This window comes from Protopterus annectens, chromosome 6.part0, assembly GCF_019279795.1.
Source record: "Protopterus annectens isolate FY-2018-M chromosome 6.part0, PAN1.0, whole genome shotgun sequence".
NCBI classification, from domain to species: domain Eukaryota; kingdom Metazoa; phylum Chordata; order Ceratodontiformes; family Protopteridae; genus Protopterus; species Protopterus annectens.
In genome coordinates, this window is record NC_056737.1 from 1,353,167,250 (window position 1) to 1,353,186,795 (window position 19,546).

Below are 19,546 nucleotides of genomic sequence, written 5' to 3' on the forward strand. Positions count from 1 at the left end.
ATGCTGCCATGGTCTACAACATAGTCCTTCCTTACTGCACAGCACAGGACCTTGAAGAACTAGGATGTAATGCTACAGTCAAAGCTTGTCAAAAAGTTTAGCATTTGTAAACAGAGACAAGACAGACAAGGCCAATGTCCCTACTTCAGTTTGACCTACACTTAGAGACATAGACTCAAATTATCAGTGACTCTGAGGAGAGGGGTGCAGACATGGAATAGGGGATTTAGGAGGTAGCTCCTTACCCAGATAGTTTAGTGGTATATTTAAAAGACACAGAGCAGGACTGATGGTTTTTTTTTCACTATATAGAGGCATGGCATGAATCTCTTGGTACACAATAAATGAAGAAGTCTTCACACTGTGAAGACGAAAAGCGCTTAATAGGACTTTCTGTGTTTTATTTGTTTTAACAGTTGGTTTCGCTTCACATTTATTAAATAAAAGGCTCGTTGATTTTATTAAGTGGATAAACTATTATTACTACAGAAGCGACAATACAACAATTTCAAGCGAAGAGGTTGAACGTTTGCTTTCTGCTGCTGTTTGTTTTGTTGGACAAAATAAAAATAAAAACAATTTGTGACAAATAAAAGAGATTTTTCAGTTTAACTGGTAAAGTTCAAAGAAAAAGAAAAACTACTAGGCGGTCCACAAAGGTGTTACTTTGGAAATCACAATGAATCTAACTCAGTTTGAAAAAAAACGTAAAGTTGGGAAGCTGGGACATGCTCAGAAAGTAGCTGTCAAAACCTTGCTAAAACATACTCTATTTGGCTCAGGGTATTCCCCACCTCAACACAAAAAGAAAACTGAAGACCATTCAGAGGAAAATCAAGCTTAACTTGAGAAAAACAGTTTCTGGAATGGAAACTTTGGGTGGGGGGGGGGGGGGGGATTTGACAGTAATTCGAATATTACTATCCAGAAGCCTAGATGACAGTAGTTCTGTAATGGATGTCTACTAGCTATAGAGAAGTTTGAAAGGACATTGAGTAACCTGCAAGCCTTTAACTTAACATATTACACTGGGAAATAAAGGAAAGCAGCATGCTCTGCTGCTCTCTGTCAAAACATCCTAGCAGAATAGGAATGCAGTGGTTTCAGTTCACTAAAACAGTGACATGGAGAGAGTTTTAGCCATCCACAACTTTGATTTGTACATTCAGACCAGGTGGCAAACACTCTTGTATGTAATTTTGGAGGGGAAGGGACTGATTTTCTGGGAAGGGCTTCTAAAAAGACTCTTGTATGTAATTTGAGTGGAGAAGGGGCTGATTGTCTGGGAAGGGCTACTAAAAGAAAAAAAATCTGTGATATTTTAAGCAGTGATGCAGAGAAGTAGGGGTTTCCTTGGACCCATCTGCTTTAATATTTATAACTGCATAATGCCTTTTTATAAGGAACATGGGGGGGGGGTGGAAAATTAGGATCAGACCTTTAATACAGCTAATTATAAATTAAGACCAGATAAGATCCTAATGCAAGTGATATTACCCAGACCACATGATGTCCTTCCAAACACATCTTCTAACCAAGTCCTTTCTAGTGTATGAAACATGTAAAATACTCTTGGAACTTTAATGTCTGATGAGCATAGCAAGATGATACTAGCTGTATCTAGATGTGCCACAAGAGATTTCTACTTTAAATACTTTATGCCACAATGCTTACATCAATTTTTATGTTGCAAGTCATTTGGGTCTCTCAACCATACTAGAGAGATAATCACCAAAATGTTGGAGATGGAGATAGATGAGGATTCAATGAGCTAGCAACATTTCCTAGGTAAAATGCAAACACTACTGAATAAGTTGTGGCAGGATGGGGGGACTTAACACTTTTGATGTTTCTGATAAAGGCACATGATAAAAAGGGTAGGTTGAGTATGATCTGAGGCAACTACATATTATCCTCTTGGCAGCACAAAGGCTCCACTGAAAAACAGAAAACTCTGCATGTCCAATTGAGAATAGGAAACAATGGCTGATTATAAACCATCTGGATAAAAAGTGGATATTTGTGAAATGGCACTATGGACTATCCGTATTTGAATTGTACTGTAGTTGACCTTGTGACTTAAATGGCAGCTGCTTTAGCTCGAGGGTCTTACTGGAGGATACAGGGAGCGAGGGATGCCAAATGCATGGAGATAAAAGAAAATAAAAGTATATCAATAACATATATTAGAACTGCAAGTGGTGATGTTTTATTGTTAAAACAAGAAGTTAAACACACATTCAAAAAATGTTCTGACAACCTATCTTCATCAACAGATAAATAAGACATATTTGGTGTGATAGACTCATATCCCAACAAATCCCTCACCTCTGGAACAAACTTCTACTACAAGTCAAGCAGAGTATTAGCCTTGCCACTGACAAATTAAACCTAGACACCTGGAAAGGCACCCTCAAATTCTCCTCTGGTCTACCTTTTTTGCCCTCCTTGAGGCTGGAGGGAACTTTTGACAAGGGATTTTGACTGATCTGCCTAGTGCTTACCTATGAGCCTGTAATAGTTCAGAAGTTTTGGGTGTTCAAAAATGGTACTTGAATTGTTTAGACAGAATAAGTTCAGCTCAGAAAGACTCAGCTGCATTTGATATTTATGTTCATTGCTACTGTCACATTGTTTGAAATTTTGTGAATTTGCCAACCTAGTTCATGCCTAAAAAGGGTCTTTGAATCAGTTGTTTTATGTTTACTGTGCCTTCTGGCCTGGGTCATGCCCAAAAAGAGTCATCAAACAAGTGTACTTACCCGATTAACAAATGTATATATGTATAAATCAGTCAATCAATCCAGCAGAATTAAAAATGTTAGTTAAATAAAAAAAATGATAAAATGGAGGATCCAGATGGCTTTACTCTCAAATTCTATTAATGAGGAGACCATCAAATGCATTATTTTATTTTGGCCTAGCTCTGTGCCGCAGAGGGATGGAGCCCCTACTGCGATCCAGGCAACTGGGTCAGAATAGTGCCCCCTGCACTGCAGAAGCCAGGCATCAAGGCAGATGTATGAAGGGGGATGTCCTGTTCAGCTTTTCTGGAAATGCAGGTCTTGGGAAAAATAAAGGAAAATGTGATTCTTCTCGTGGAAACTTCTTCCTTTGTTTAAGGGAAGGGGAGGCCACTGCTTGCTGGTAATACCCTCTGTGGAAGTGTAGGACATCCAGTGCTTTCAGCCCATTGCACACCCTGTTCTGCTCCATGTGTTAGACATCTAATGATGATATGATATGATATGATCTAATGGGATGCATATGGCTAAACTGTAAATCCTGAAATCTCCCTTTTCCTACCCTTAACTTGGTTTATTCAGTTAACTAAAATAAAGAAGATACTCTAAACAAGGAATGAATCAGACATGACCAGGATGATAAAAAACTACAATGAATCAACACAGGTAATTTCGAGCTCATAGTTATTGCACTGGAAATATGCTTCAAGGAAAAGAAGAACTAAAAAAGTATGAAATAAACAGCAAGAATAAATTAAAAGTTGCACCTTGAGAGCAATGGAACAATGTTTGGAAAAGGTAGAGGTACATCAATTTATGTTGACTGATTGGAGGAACAATCTTATGATGTTAAATATGCATCATTTAATAAATGTAAAAATAAAGAAAATATTAGTGTGAAAACTAGAGACTGTGGAAAAGTATGGAATAGATGTTATTCCTACAAAAATGGACATATATTTGGGATCAACAAATGAGACTCTTACGTAAGTGTTTTTAACCCCCTTTAAGAAACTGAGATATGATGTTTAGAAGAAAAAGAAAAAAACAGAAATTTGATGGAATATTTGTGTATTAGGTATTGGAGGTTTCAAACAGACTTGGAGTAATACGAAGGATGTAAATAGGTTGAGTCATTCATACGTGATAGAATCCAGTATAGCCAAATGGTGGAAAACAAACAGTACACATAAAGACACTTTAATACTGACACATTGAAATTATTGACAGGATCATGAAAGTATACACAATGCTAGCTCCCTTCACTTTTTGGGGAGGGGGATGAGTGAAGGGATGTGGACTCTTGGCTTTCTCAGGATGAAAGGAGGGTTGGTGCTTGTGTCTAGGGCACACAAAGTGCAGTGATTTATTTGTGGGAATTGAAGAAATTTGCTTGTAAGGGAGGGGTGTTTGCATGCTTCTATCAATCGTGAAAAATTAATCTCTCTGACAAGTCCTAGAAAACTATCCAGGACATGCATGGGTGTTTGAAAACCTAACAGGCAAAAAACTCTGATGGCTTCCTTAATAAAGGTTCCTCTCATCTGGCTGCCACCCTGGTGAAGAGAAACATATGGGCTAACTGCCCGAGAAGGAGCTGTTGGTCAGCAGGAAGAAAGGACAAAAAACTCAAAGAAAAGAAAGAATACAAGATAAATGGACAGAAATGCAAGCTCTCAACAGACTGGCCAAAAGTCTTGAAATACAAGATACTATACTGGATTCAGACCAATGTAATATGGACAAGACTACACCAAATTACCAGACTTAAGTGTGTAAATACTACAAAAAATGTTATTTTTAAATTAAAGTACTGAAACGGATGTGCATTATTTTAATTTTTTATTATTGGTTATTGTAAGATTTGATAAGAAGGTACTTTACCGTAGTTAGCTGGAAACACTGTATGCCATGAGACTGAGAAACGAAAGTCTTAATTACCCAAGCTCGTGCTTCAATAGGTGTCAGTCTCTCCCTTATGAACCAATTCTTGTGCACTGTTCAGCATGAATTCTCCAAACACTGCAGTTCATTTAATAAGGTTTTATTAGATGTTCACAATATCTGAAATACTGTTTCCATTAACAGTTCTGATAAACAATTCAAGTTGCTGTACATCATTCTGATTGTCCTGAACAACGTAAACTGACATAGTCTCTAGATGACCTGTTTTCTGTACTCATGCTTGAGTGTTAGACATCTTCTCTGAAGTAACAGGTCAAACAAACTTACTAACCTTAACTGTCCTGCTATCCTGCACACAGCATATTATATTCTCTTTTTCAGTAATTTTTCTCTATTGAGTATAGCCACCCCCTAAATCCTTGATCCTTAGAATACGTCTTGTTTTTAGCTTAACTTATCTCTTGATTTTTTCCTTGAGAAAAGAACTTAACAAGTACTCTCTGCAATCTTCCCTGGACAAACTGTTATTTCACCAAGGTCAACATTCAGTGGAAGATTTGTTTCTGCTTTCTAAAATGTATGCATAAATGAAACACCATTTCTAGCTTATTTTATTTTTTAGCCTGTCTGTAAAATGAAAAACCCTGATCTAACAGTTATATTTTGGAAAATGTTAATAAACATAATTTAAATGGAAAAAAACGACAGCAGAAAAAATAACAGGTTAGACAAATGGACAACAGTCAAACAAAAAGAGAAAGAGCTGAAAAAGTCAATCTGCTGTTAAGAAACACCTTCCTTGTTTTATTACTGATCGTCTTGGTTGCTGTACGTGCTACAGTCAAGTCATAGTTTGCTAAATGTTGACAGTATTACCTACAAAATGTAAAATCAGATTCCTAATAATGGTCACATTATTATTTTACTTGTTAATCTGAAATTCTGTCAAGAGCTTATTTAAAACATGTTCAGACTATCTTTTCTTTTCAACACTTGCTGTAAAAAGTGTGGCATGTGATAAAATGTTGTTTCAATAAAAATATTTGGGGATTAAAAAAACAGTTCCAGTAAGTCAAAGAATAAGGCATTTTCCTGGCATTAAAGACCTATAAAGATAAAACTTTCTGAACATTCTTAGGTTTTCCATTAATCATGCCAGGTACTGAACGATACCAAAGTAGGAAATGTTGATTTTCCAGCTTTCATTTTTTGACATTACCACACTTCCAAACAACCTCTGCCTTATTCTAAAAGATGACTTAAGTCATGTTAGTCATATTGTGAAAATATTCTCATTTCATCAGTGTTTTTACCAGTGAACATTCCATTCAGCTCACAAGTCATACACAATGAACAATTTGGAGATAACAATAAGCAGTTCCATAGCTGTGAGTTACAAAATCAAGACGAATGATACTTTGTAATAGAATTGAGACCTTTAATTGCACACCTGGGAAAAAGGCTTTATTGTGACATATACATTGCCACTTTGATTGGAGAAAGAACATTTTCCAGCAGGGTGTTAATGTACAAGTTAATAGCCACTAAAAATGAGTCTGCCGCTTCACGGCAGCATATTAAGCTGCCATGGAAGTTGGACTGTTACGGGAATAACAGTCACCATTATTTTTGCACTCTGTAAGCAGCCTGCCTGCAGTGCTGCACTTCCGAACACCCCTGAACGGGTATTACTGACACAATAAAATACACCCTGTGGGTCATTATTGTTTGCATAATATCTCCAGCCAGTGCACAATCTATTTCTACTGCACTGCAACACTTGAAGATCAGAGTAGAGTACAGCAGAAATGCAAAATCACAAAATGCATAACAAAAATGGGGGAAGCTCAACCAGGTGTGAAGGCCATCATCAAATGCGTGAAAAAAAACATCCCATGCATGTAATTTAACTGAAGAAATATTGCTTAGTTTAAAAAAAAAAAACAAAAAAAAAAAACAACTTAGTTATCAGTTTCATTATAAGCCTGCTGCACCAGTATTACTGGTGCACAAATACCAAAGACTGTTTTGTAACTTTATCACTTACTTTTCTTTCACTTTTTTGCTGTGATGCTTATTGTTTTGAAATGCATCATGCATTAATATAACATGCACTGTACATTGCAACAGTTTTTAGTACTTACAGTTCCATCACCATGACGATATCAGTCTTGGTTTCAAAAGCATCAACACACTGTACCAATTTAGGGTGATGCAGGCAGTTCATGATGTCGATTTCTTGCCTTATGTTTTCCTTGTCTTTAGCTGAAAACGCCTTAAAGAATTTTCCGGCCCATACTTTTCGATTCTTCTTTTCCACAAGCCTGTACACCTGGCCAAATTTTCCTCTGTGGAAACAAAATTAAAACCATGTTAGTGTGTTAATGCTTTCAGACAAAATGCAATATTCTGACATATCTTTTCCTGAACCATGATGCTTAGCATTAGTTGTGCATTTTGGATATGGTCCCTCTGCAGTGAATTGTAAACCAGACTAGAAAAAAAAATGAAGCAGAGCTCTCCGACCACATAATACATGGAAAGAGTTGCCGTTCTGTGCATCTCACCATGTTGCATTTACTGCTTAGAAATTTTCCTTGTGACTATATGCATACCAATCACTTCCACTCTCATAGCAGAACTGCCACAAGAAAAAATACTCTGATGGGCCAACTGCCAAACTATGCATGTAGACCTGTTGCATGTTAATATCACTTTTGAGTTTGCTCTCACTTTTGTGAAATTCATCTCATATGCTCCCTTATTGTAAATCACAGGCAAAACGATTAACATTTTAAGGTTGAATGTGGTATCAACTGCTGCTTCAGGGGCAATAGTAAAATGACATTTGTTCAGTTTGATATACAACACAATTCAACATATGAAAACACTTTCTTGTAAACAGTAATTTCAAAATGTTGAGTTCTATATTTATTATCAGATTAGTTTATGAAGAGGGACAACTAACTACACTAGACTATCTGTCAAATTCCTTACTGAGGATGTGAGGAAGGAATTACCAAAAATCACAAATTCAGCATGTCACAAGATTCATTTTTAAAGTCCTAATGAAAAATAGAGACAGAGCATGGAAAACATGGACCAAAATAAAGCTCCCTGCAGACTTGCTACAATACAAAGAACTTAGAAATCAAACCAAAAAGTGTATTAATAAAGATAAGAAAGACTTCTACTATAATCCACCCTCAGCCTTGAAATCTAACACCCAAAAAATGTTGGAACTCGTTAAACTGCATACTACATCTTGGTGGTCCCTGCTCCCCCAATCCTTGTGCTGATAAGACTCCCAAAGATACTGCCTCCACCTCAAATTCTTACTTGTCTCAACTCCACACTCCTTGCTAAACTTGAATCCACCTACAAGATAGCCAAATTTGAAGCCCATCAAACTTACAAGTCACATCACTGTCTCTCACTCAAACACTTTAACTGGCTAGAACTACCTCACCAGCTTCTTCTCCCTCAACTCCAGATCATCCACTCTATCCTTTATCAGCCTTCTTACTGTCCTACCCTATCATCTGTCATCTCCCACTATCCACCTGCTAGGTCCCTCTGGAGGTCTAACCTAGATCTGCTACAAATCCACAAACCTAAAAAGAAAGGATGTATTCTCTATAGCTATAATCCTTCCAAGGCCTGGAACAAACTTCCACTAGAGATCAGGTCACTCAAGCAACTTAGTTCAAGCTAGCCACTAAAGAATACCTGTTAAGCCAATTGACCTGCCTCTGTACACCCCCCCCCCAAACAGCTTATCAACCCTAACTGCACACCTCTATCTGCTTGCAACTTATGTAACCTTCTTTAACTTTCTAGACCTTGTCACACATTAACTTCTCTAGCCTAGGCACATTACATACATTCTTATCTGCATAATTAATATTTTACATCTGGTGACAAAACTATTGTTAGTCCTTCTGAATGACGTAGGATTCTAAGTCTGACAGACATAATGATTAATTTACTGCAGTAAATCCTTGTTTTTTTATGTATATGTTGCTTTAATTATTTTATGTAAACCAGTTGTTGATTGGTTACTTATTTTTGTAAATGATAATCTGTAGAACATGTGGAGCTTTTCTCCCTGGGCCTCCGCTGAAAAAGGGCTAATTAACTCAGTTGGACAAATCTGGTCAATAAATAAATAAAATCATTAAATGAAACCAGAAAACTTGGACTTTTATGTAATAATAATAATAATGTCAATACAATTAATACACCATGTTTTCTTATAGTAATGTGATTAAGAGGCTTCAAGTTATTTGCCCATTGAATTTCATTTCCTTTTTTTCACACAGGCTTTCTATGAATTTGACTTAGGAACGTAAGCTATATATGTAGGTTTACTATCAAAATGTCACTGGAAAAAAAAATTCCAGACAGAATATCGAAAAATGAGTGAAAGTAGCAATTTATGTCTGGACACAATGTCGAATCAGCTGACCGAATTCAGCAGATTCGACATTGTTGCCCAACAGACCACGTGATTTCCCTAGAGGAGCACACTTACGTGAAACTCCTACACCTTACATCACATTTTTGCAGGGGGGCAGGCCCCCAGCGAACTATATATTCCAACTCCAAGATCATACCACAGCGAGGAAAGGGATGATGTCTCAAACCACACAGTACTGTAATCTCTGTGCAATACTTTGAATTCATATCAGAGAATGCACAGTAGCATTCACTGATAGGAATTTCGAACATGGAATGCTCAGCAACACGGAATTCAGACATCTATCATTCCTTTTTCTGTCTGCAGAGCACCCACGTTCATAATTTTGATTGTATATCATATATATATATATATATATATATATATATATATATATATATATATATATATATATATGTAGGGTTCCTATGAGTACAACGAAAATGCATTATGTCGAATGCGTTTTCATCGACACGTAGAGTGAACAGGCAAAACAGCGAAGCGGCTGTTCAGCGAATTCTTTCCCTGGGCAAGAAGTCGTTTGACCGCTTCGTTGTTTTGCCATGTTCTGAAGTGTAGTGTAATCCCTTGTCCGGTACAGCTCCCGAGCGTGATTGTGCAACAGTTACTGACCTTAGGGTTAGGGTGCAGGTTAAGGTAAGTGCATATGTATGAAAGTGTTTACTGTTTTACATTTTGTGTTAAATGTATGGTTGAGTTATGTGTGTATGTGTTTTCAGTTGTTTACTTTTGTTTTGGGGGGGTATAATTAGGGTTAAGGTAAGTGTGTATGTGTTTGGAGCTGTTTATGTAAATGTGCGAGAGTTAATGACCTTAGGTTTAAGGTGCGGGTTACGGTAAGTGCATATGGTTTAAAATGTTTACTGTTTTATTTTTCGTTAAATGTATGTTTGGGTTATGTGCATATGTGTATTTAGTTGTTTACTGTTTTTTTGGGGGGGGTATAATTAGGATTAGGTGTGTGAGTATATGTTTGGAAGTGTGTAATGTGTTTTTTTTTTTTTTGCGGGGGTTGGAACAGCGATTTCTTTCCCTAGGAAAGAAATTGCTGTTCTTTGGATACGACATTTTCAGCTTTCGCTGAAAATGTGTCGATGTAACATCGTTCACTGCTTTAAGCGTTCGCTATTGCAATATAGACCCATATATATATATATATATATATATATATATATATATATATATATATATATATATATGTATACACATACACACACACAGACACGCACACCATATAGACACAGACATACACACAAGCACACAAATGTATTCAAGGTCTGATTTCTGAAATGACTCACTTTAACTTCCATTACAAACCACAGCTTTTCCTTCAAAATATTTGTAAAGATTCTGTTATTGCAGGCAATTTGTCTGTTATGGCACCAGATGGAGAGGAAATAAGTGCTATAATTGACAGTCTGCAGTGTTAAGTAAGACATATGGCTAGCACTGTTGATACAAAGATCATTTCCCCCACAGATTCCATTTTCCTTCAGGTGAAGAGATCCAGCTGGAGTAATGTGAATGTTTGGACACTGTACAGATTGTTCTCTAAATGGTATTACAGCAGGATACTACAGGACAAATTTGGTTAAACTATGTGCAAAGTTACAACCTTTGTCTTAATATATACATTTCTTCTGTAATGTGAAAGCATACCACAAATGATACTTCAAATATTGTAATTAATATCGCTGCCTTGTAATGTATAGTCATTTTTAGTTTAGAACTGTAACAGTGCAACGCTGAAGCATGAAAGCAAGAATATGAGATATACTGTACTGCACTACTTAAGACAGTTTTATTTTTATACCTTCATGTTCGCATAGTTTCTATCCATATTGGTGCAGTCTTTATTCTGCCTTTTACAATTACTTCAATGATTCATACCGGGCAATGAATAAATTTATAGTGAAAAGGCACAGGTAATGGGAAGGCAATAATACTGACACAGCCTGTGATAGAATCCATCTTCTGTAGAATAACTTCAAAATTCACTTCTGTAATTGCAGTTGAAACACTACTTTTACAACTGTAAACAGCAGACTATTTGGAAGAAATAAGAATAAACAATTCCCAGGATTCATGAAGCTTGCGCCAGGCGCCGGAGTAGTGTCGGCGATCTAGCGCCAAATATGGTCGCTGAGCGATTCAGGTATGAGCTGTTTCCACATGCACTACCAGCGTATGCCAGAGGTGCGCAGCTCCCGGCGCATGTATGCTATTTACCCCATGCGCAGCAGTGTAGCATGCAAATGAAGGTATATAGCGATTCATGAAGTGGTGCAGGCACAGTGTAAGCATGAAGAAATGCAAACCAAAAAAAAAAAAACGGTTTACATTTTGACAAACATAAAATCGGATCCATGAAAGTGGACCAAACTTACGTATTATAATGTTAATATATGCCAATGGCTAAATATATAGCCAATGGCATAAAAAAACATGCACAACACATAAAAAATAACATTTAATGTCATGGCCACACTAACACAAAGTAAAACCGCAGTGCATCTGTGCGCAAACGGGATTATAAGGAAAATATATTTAGATGTCATAAAACTGCAATGTAACACAATTCATGAATGCCCCATAATAGTCAATGGCACGCATGCTACACCACAACCATGGCGCAAGGGTTGCTAAGGGTCTGTGACAGTGTTCAGTGCAGTAACTAGGAATTAGTAGTCAATCCCATGCAAATGAGTCAAGTAATACTGAATCGCAAATGCCCCGCCGGCATAAGGATGTACCACATGGTGTAGCGGTACAACACCGAAGAGTGGCCTGGAGGTAAACATGACATCAAGAGAGGAGTGCGCCACAGTAGCTGTAAGCACATTGGATCATTGCTAATCCGGGTTGCCTGCTGCTAAGCAAAGCCGCAGGATAGGGGTGTGGAAGTAGCCATAGCTTTGCTTAGCTGAGAGTACACAAGGTAACCGAAAGTGCATTTGAACATGGATGAAAATGCGCTCGAAACCCGGTAAACGGCTGTGCGCGGCACGCACCACAGCTGAAACAGGAAGGATATGGGAAGACAATAAGGAAATCCTGCAGCATGATAATTGGAGTACAAATGAGTAATTAACACCTAGGAACTCACAGTGGGACACTGAAAACAGCTAATAAGGCTGCTAGCTGCTACCTGCACAACAGGAAAGGGGAGGTGCCGTACAGCAAAGAAAAGAGAACTGTCACAGCAGAACAAAGCAAACTTGCAGTAGATCAGCTACATAACACATTTCCCACCACAATCCTGGGTTGTGAAAGTACAAAACAAGAAAGCTGGCAGCTGGATTCATGCCTGACAATGAGAGGGGAATCAGGTTGAAAATTGAAATAAAGGGCAATAGATGAATCACGGCAGCCAAGTGTAAGTCCACACCAAAGGCCCCACAACAGCAGTACCTGCTGTAAAACCAATAATTAAAATGCCCCGCAGCTGGAATTCAACAAACACACCCAATTACACCAGCATCATCCATTGTACAATAGTATAAGGTGTGAAAGCCCCACACACACACTTGTGTATTCCCAGACACTCTGCACCATTGGTGTATACAGACAGGGAACTTTTAATATGTACATGTTAGGGGCTGCCATAGCTTTGATTCACCAGCATGTGTTGGAGACCGATGGTGGTGTAGAGGATGATGCTGACAACCATCTCAGACACCGGAGGAAGAGAAGAGTGTTCAGACCCAGGGTAACCTATCTGGGGCTACATGATATGGAGATAGTAGAGCGTTACGGGGTGGACAGGGACATCATACAGCAACTTGTTGAGCTGTGCCGGCCACGCCTCAGAGCCAGAAGTAACAGAGGGGAACCCATCCCAGTGGACACGAAGGTATGTGTAAGCTTGAGAATACTAGCCACAGGTACCTTCCAAAGGCCAACTGGGGATATCATGGGGATCTCACAGGCATCAGCATCCAGGGTACTCCACCAGTTCCTGGATGCCATGTTACCACATATGCCAATGAGCACATATACTTCCCTCGAACGCAGGAGGAGTTGGCCAGCAATATGCATCTCTTCCACCATGTGGCAGACTACCCAGAAGTACTGGGTGCAATAGACTGCACGCACATACACATCAAGTCACCACCTGGTGAGCAGGGTAGGTGCTACATAAACTGCAAGGGATACCGCTCAATCAACTACCAGGTCGTGTGCAATGCCCAGGGCATTATCATGGATGTGTGTGCTGGCAGCCCTGGAAGCTATCATGACTCCCACATCTGACATGCCTCACAGCTGTATCAGGTATTTTCCAGGGGGGACATCCCATATGGCCACCTGGTGGGGGATGCTGGCTATGCACTGGAACTGTGGATAATGACTCCCATCAGAAATGCACACACAGCCACGCAAGAACGCCATAATGAGGCACATGCAGAAACCAGAATCATCATATAGAACGTGTTTGGGATGCTGAAATCACAGTTCCATTGCTTGGACATATCTGGTGGAGCCTTGCAATACTCTCCAGGCACATGTGCCCACATCTTCATAGTTATGTGCCATGCTACACAATATGATCCTGCGGAAACAGCTGCAGCAGGGACAGAATGGTGAAGGCCCTCACAGCCCACCACCCTTGCCAAGGGACCCACAGGCACAGAGGGACTCAGACCATGAACACCCTGTGCTAGCCCCAGTAGGCAGACGGAGGCGTGCCCAGTATGTCCATGCCTTGGCAAGGAGGGAACGTATAGCACACAAACTGACAGTGTAGGCACTCATGGACTGACACCCTTCTCCACCTGCACACACAGCCAACATGGATGGCACACACACACACGACCACCTGTAAATTGTCATGTATACTGTGTGCATCCTACATAGGTAGCCCTCAACTATTGTACACACAACCGCCATTGGCACAAGGTAAGTCAATACCTGAACAGTGAATTAAGCTATCAGGATGTGTCCATACTGTATGTAGAGGTTCATAGATACATAGGTAGGTACATGCCCAACTGCCGAGGCCACTCATAAGCATAGGCAAAAGGTGTCTGCTATCGCCACCCCATCGATTAACTAACTGTCCCTCTGTGGAGCAGGGCCAATTGTGGGATCCCTGGGGTGTATCCACTGTTCCCCACCCACTCTGCAAGGATTCCCTGGAACGTTAGTGAGGGGTTTTGTAAAATGTAATCAGGGATGTAGTTTCAAATAATGGGGAGTATCCCTGACAGGAATCTTCTCAGATGTTTACATGTTGCATAGTATACCTTAAACACAGCTTGCATATATAGGTAGTTTTCCACAGAATAATAAACATGTGGAACTCATAACTGCTGAAATGTGCGTTAATCACCCTTGCACTACCAGTGCCTGCTCTGAGAGGAAAAATACCACTGCCAGGATTAGAACCAACAATCTTCACAATAACATACCACTAAGCTACGCGAGATGTACCAATGGCAGTTGTGTATACTGACAGGATAAAACACAAAAGGTAGGAATGTGTGGAAATAGGACAAGCTGGCATGTACCCAATGAAAGATGTATGTTATATATATATATATATATATATATATATATATATATATATATATATATACATCATCATGTAGAGAGAGAGGGAGAGAGAGAGAGAGACATATGTCGATATATGGGGATATACATATATATGTAGATATACAGATAGGTTAACAGCATCTACATAACCATGGAGGTACATATAAATGGGATACCTACCACATACCAACTGCTTTACATACCAACGCCCGTAATCCCGAGGCATAAGGTCCGAAAGAACACAGTACTGAACACCAGATGTGCGAGGTTTAAAATCATGATGTTAAGGGACAGTTAGTCAGTGCTTCTGGTGTTGCGGTTCAGGTAGTTTACTGTGTGTAAGTGTGTTTCTGAGGGCTGAAGTGTGTATAAGTGTGTGTTCTTGGGGGACTGTAATGTGTGGGTGTGGGTTAGCTTTGTGCATCTGTTTGTGCGATCTGGGAGGTAGAATATTAAAGTAGGGGGGTGCAGGGGGGCTTGCCCACCTACTCATACATAGTGTAGGATGGTTTGTTTGGATGTGGTGGGTAGCAGTGTGTCTGTATGTGTGTGTGTTCCATGTTCGTGTTACATTCACGAGTTACTGCCACTGTTGGTAATATGGGGTATGGGAGTCTAGGCCCGGTACTGTGGGCGTCGGAACTGTGTGGTTTTGGGATTCCATAGGTATCCCGTATACAGTGGTTTAAGTGTTCATATATGAGTATAACATGGACCATAGCAATCACACATTCCGCCACGACCAACCTTTATGAACAAAGGATATGGAGAGTATATGCCTATACACTATTACAAATATGCGCTATGGACATGAGTTAATGATAGTGTTACCACCTGTCCCACTTTGCGAAGGACAGTCTCTCTTTGGGCGGTTGTGTCCTGACCAAATATTTTAAATGTGTACACCGGGATGCGTTACCAATTACTGAGTAACAGCACAGTATGCTACACATGTACACCAAATCAAGGATGTCTGGTGAGCACACTGTAAACCACATAACAGTTCATGCATAGCCATACAGCCTTGAGCTGCCCAAACATCCTTGCCAGACCTTAAACATCTGCAGAAGTATCAGGTACAAACAAATCCTGCATAAGTAGCAATGTTCTGAAATATAACAGCTGTACTCACATGTAGAACAAAATCATCTAGCCATTACACACAATCCACGGGAGTCATGAAGCCAATATATCTCTGCCTGTCTCCATATAGCTGTTGAAATACATCACAAACAACACATCCAGGCCATCTTCCTTAAGGCAAATGGACAACGCCCAAAAGGAGTACTCGGTTATACACCACTGTTGCCATGGTATCGGCTAATGGAGTAGCTGCACAGCTGATGTGCATTTAATTAACTACTTTGGAACACCAATTGGTGGTCAGGATACCACGTTACCAATATTTAATTAGAAAGGATGGCTTATCACACATTCAAACTATCCGTATATACCAGCAGAACGTTACAAAGAATATTGAAACACAAACTGAAAAGGATTGAATCAATGGTTAACGACACCTCGGGTTACTAATAAGGTATGTAGAACAGTCAGTATATGTCTGTGTATATAGTACCTGTTCTGTAATATTTAAAGTGCACGCAATCCATATAGTGGAAACAGTTATCTTGAAGTGATGTATTGTTGAGCATAGTAATGCTTGTAGTATTTGTGTGCACTGCTGTAGGTCACAAGGCAAATATCGTATACACCATAAGGGATGCTATATAAGGGCTTTGAACACAAATATTCCTCACCAGCCACTGTCAGTGGCAGGGCTGGTCCAACAAGTATGTGCTATAACAGGGGATAGTATATGTTGATATATTATAACAGTAGCCATATGTATGGGTGTATTACTGAGAATAACATGTCGAAGGTTGGCCCACTGTGCAATTATGATTTGCATTGTGGGATATTGTGCCAATAACTGTGTAATGTACAGTATTGTAGGTAGATATGTATTACAAGCTACATAGCATTACTGTTATGTTAGGCAAACATTAGTTATGTCTATTGGCATTTACAATACACAACAACAGGATACATATGACTTTTAGTCACCCGACAGTTTATCAGCATGATAGCAAAGTAAAATGGAAGAGCTAGTTAACTATCCATACACATAAAACATGTAATAAGTGCAAAGGTAGGTAATAGGCTGTCTTACCAAAGGTATTTATAAGCCTAGCTAGAGTGTGTTGGCTTTCGCCACCCCCATAGGTTACCCTGTGCCTCTGAACGGCAGAGCCATTAGTTCCCTGTGCCTCTGTCCAGCAGAGCCACTGCAGTGATCCCCAGGGTACATGTCTGTCTCCCATCCACACGTCAAGGTTTCCCTTGAAGAGTGCTAGTGTGGGGCCCTGCCTGATGTACATTGGAATCATGTTCCAAAGCATGGGGAGTGTCCGGGTCAGGAATCTATCCGTCCAGCACGTCCTAGTCATTGTTTTGGTTAGGTGTATATCTCTAAAGCATGTGGCTCTCAGGGGCCTCTGTTTAGGTGGGGCATATGCAGCAATACTGGGTTGGACATGGGCCTTGTATGTCAAGCAGAGATTACCTGTGAGTATGCGGTATGCAACCGAGTACAGCTGGAGTTTCTTAGGTTGGGCTGCATAGGTCATCTGTTTGAGGTCAGTAATCCTCTTGGTGTGGTACTGTTGTGGTCTTCCAAGCTGTTGCAGTTGTCTTGTAAGGTATATCCCAAATGGGGTGCTGTATCCTTTAATGGGTCTAATAAGTCATGAGTAGAGAGGCAAAATGGCCTCCTTTGATCTGGATGCGAACCCATTAGAGATTAGGGGGGCCATGTAGAAGGATATTCTAACCACCTTGTCATTATGGGTATCGAAGGAGATATTGTTATCTACTGGGGTTCCCAGATCCCTTATTACCTTTTCTGTATGTAGGGGATTAGGAACGCAATAAGAGAGAGCTCGTTTTGTAAAAGATTTAATGTACCACAAAAGTAAAATTAGCTTTGGGTAAAATAACCCACCTTCATCAGATTACACAGCAGAACAAACAAAAACCTGCATTTATGCCTTAAAGCATAAGAGATGTGTCCAATTGCATTAAAGTGCATCTTTTAAGCTATTCAGTTGCCGTGGCGACCTTAAAGTAAGATCGCTACCTACATACTTTACTTGCCCTATTGACATCAAAAGAAATACATACATTTTAAACCGCAACAATTATTTTAAAAAGAGCATCAAAGCATGTCTTGCTTATATTGAACTAACCTATGTAATGCATTCTTGCATTATGGCAGCCTGTCATTATATTTACTATCATGAAAGTAAATGCAAGGGAAGGTCCTTCTACACTTTGCGCTATCAAGGCCCTTTCTATTAAATGTGTTCTAAAGTGGTTAGCATACAATAGGTAGGGACAAGGTTATTTATGTCATCATTGGGAATATTAGGCTTATGATTATTGATTGCATTTCATTGCAGGGATTGAGCCACAGTTTTTATTATATAAATCAAGACTATAATAATATAAAATCTAACATTAATGTGTTTCATTCATTTATTTACTTATTTATTTAACTGTTAATTTCTGTATTAAACTTGCTTTAATGAAGTAAGAATAGGAAATGTTTAGATATAGGGCGAGTGGGACATAATTTTTAATTTTACTTGTATAATGTATGCATATTATTATTAATGATATGGAGCACTGTAACAGGAGTAGATTTAACATTAAGCACAATGTCATTTTATACTATTTTTACCTTGACAGCTAGTGTAGAAGGACCTTCCCTTGCATTTACTTTCATGATAGTAAATATAATGACAGGCTGCCATAATGCAAGGGTACGTACATAGGTTAGTTCAATATAAGCAAGACATGCTTTGATGCGCTTTTTTTAAAATAATTGTTGCGGTTTAAAATGTATGTATTTCTTTTGATGTCAATAGGGCAAGTAAAGTATGTAGGTAGCGATCTTACTTTAAGGTCGCTACGGCAACTGAATAGCTTAAAAGATGCACTTTAATGCAATTGGACACATCTCTTATGCTTTAAGGCATAAATGCAGGCTTTTGTTTGTTCTGCTGTGTAATCTGATGAAGGTGGGTTATTTTACCCGCCGAAAGCGCTAATTTTACTTTTGTGGTACATTAAATCTTTTACAAAACGAGCTCTCTCTTATTGCGTTCCTTATCGCCCTTGGGATTTTACTAGTTTTGGTTTTGTGTTTGGTGTAGGGGATTAGCACCTATGTGGTAGTCCGTGGGTAATTAGTTATATCCAAAGGGGAAGACTATGCACTTTTTGGCATTCAGCTTGAGGCCATGATATTGACACCAGGTATCTGTCTCAGTGCGACCCTTCCAGAGGGTGTCTGTAACAGGAAACAATTATGTTCCCTAGTTTGCAGTCGTCTGCAAACCTTTTCAGCCAAAGCCCTCCTGTGCTTGCCTGTACGTCAGAGAATTATATACCGAACATGAGGGGTCCTAGGACTGAGCCCTGGGGGATGCCACTTGTAACTGGTATACAGTTGGACCTAGGGTATGCAACTCCCACTGTGTGGGTTCTGTCCGTGAGCCACTTTGCAAACCATCACATGACATAGGGGTTAATGTTCAGGTGGATGGGTATGTTGATAATACCAGAATGAGAAATGGTGTTGAAAGCCTTTGAGAGATCTAGGTAGGCTGTGTGGACCTCCTTACCCTCATCTAATGCCTTGGTAACTGTCTCTAAGAAGTCCACCAGGTTTAGGAGGCATGGTCTACCCTTTACAAAGCCAAACTGGGAGGGGTCAAAGATTTGGAGGTACCCAATGTCTCTGTGACTCTGATCCGTGATGTGCTCCATTGTCTTGCAGACCAGGCTAGTCAGGCCTATACGGAAATAGGTCCCATGGTCCATT

The 19,546-nt window shown here is 39.5% G+C and overlaps 1 protein-coding gene across 2 annotated transcripts in view; it reads right to left on the bottom strand.

The window, feature by feature from the left end:
* MYLK (myosin light chain kinase) overlaps positions 1-19,546 on the bottom strand; it is a 2,381,262-nt gene that overhangs the window by 235,691 nt on the left and 2,126,025 nt on the right. For both annotated transcript variants that reach the window (XM_044074915.1, XM_044074916.1), the window contains exon 25: positions 6,794-6,997. In XM_044074915.1, the coding sequence (XP_043930850.1) occupies positions 6,794-6,997 (204 nt within the window). The remainder of the gene's footprint in view (positions 1-6,793; positions 6,998-19,546) is intronic.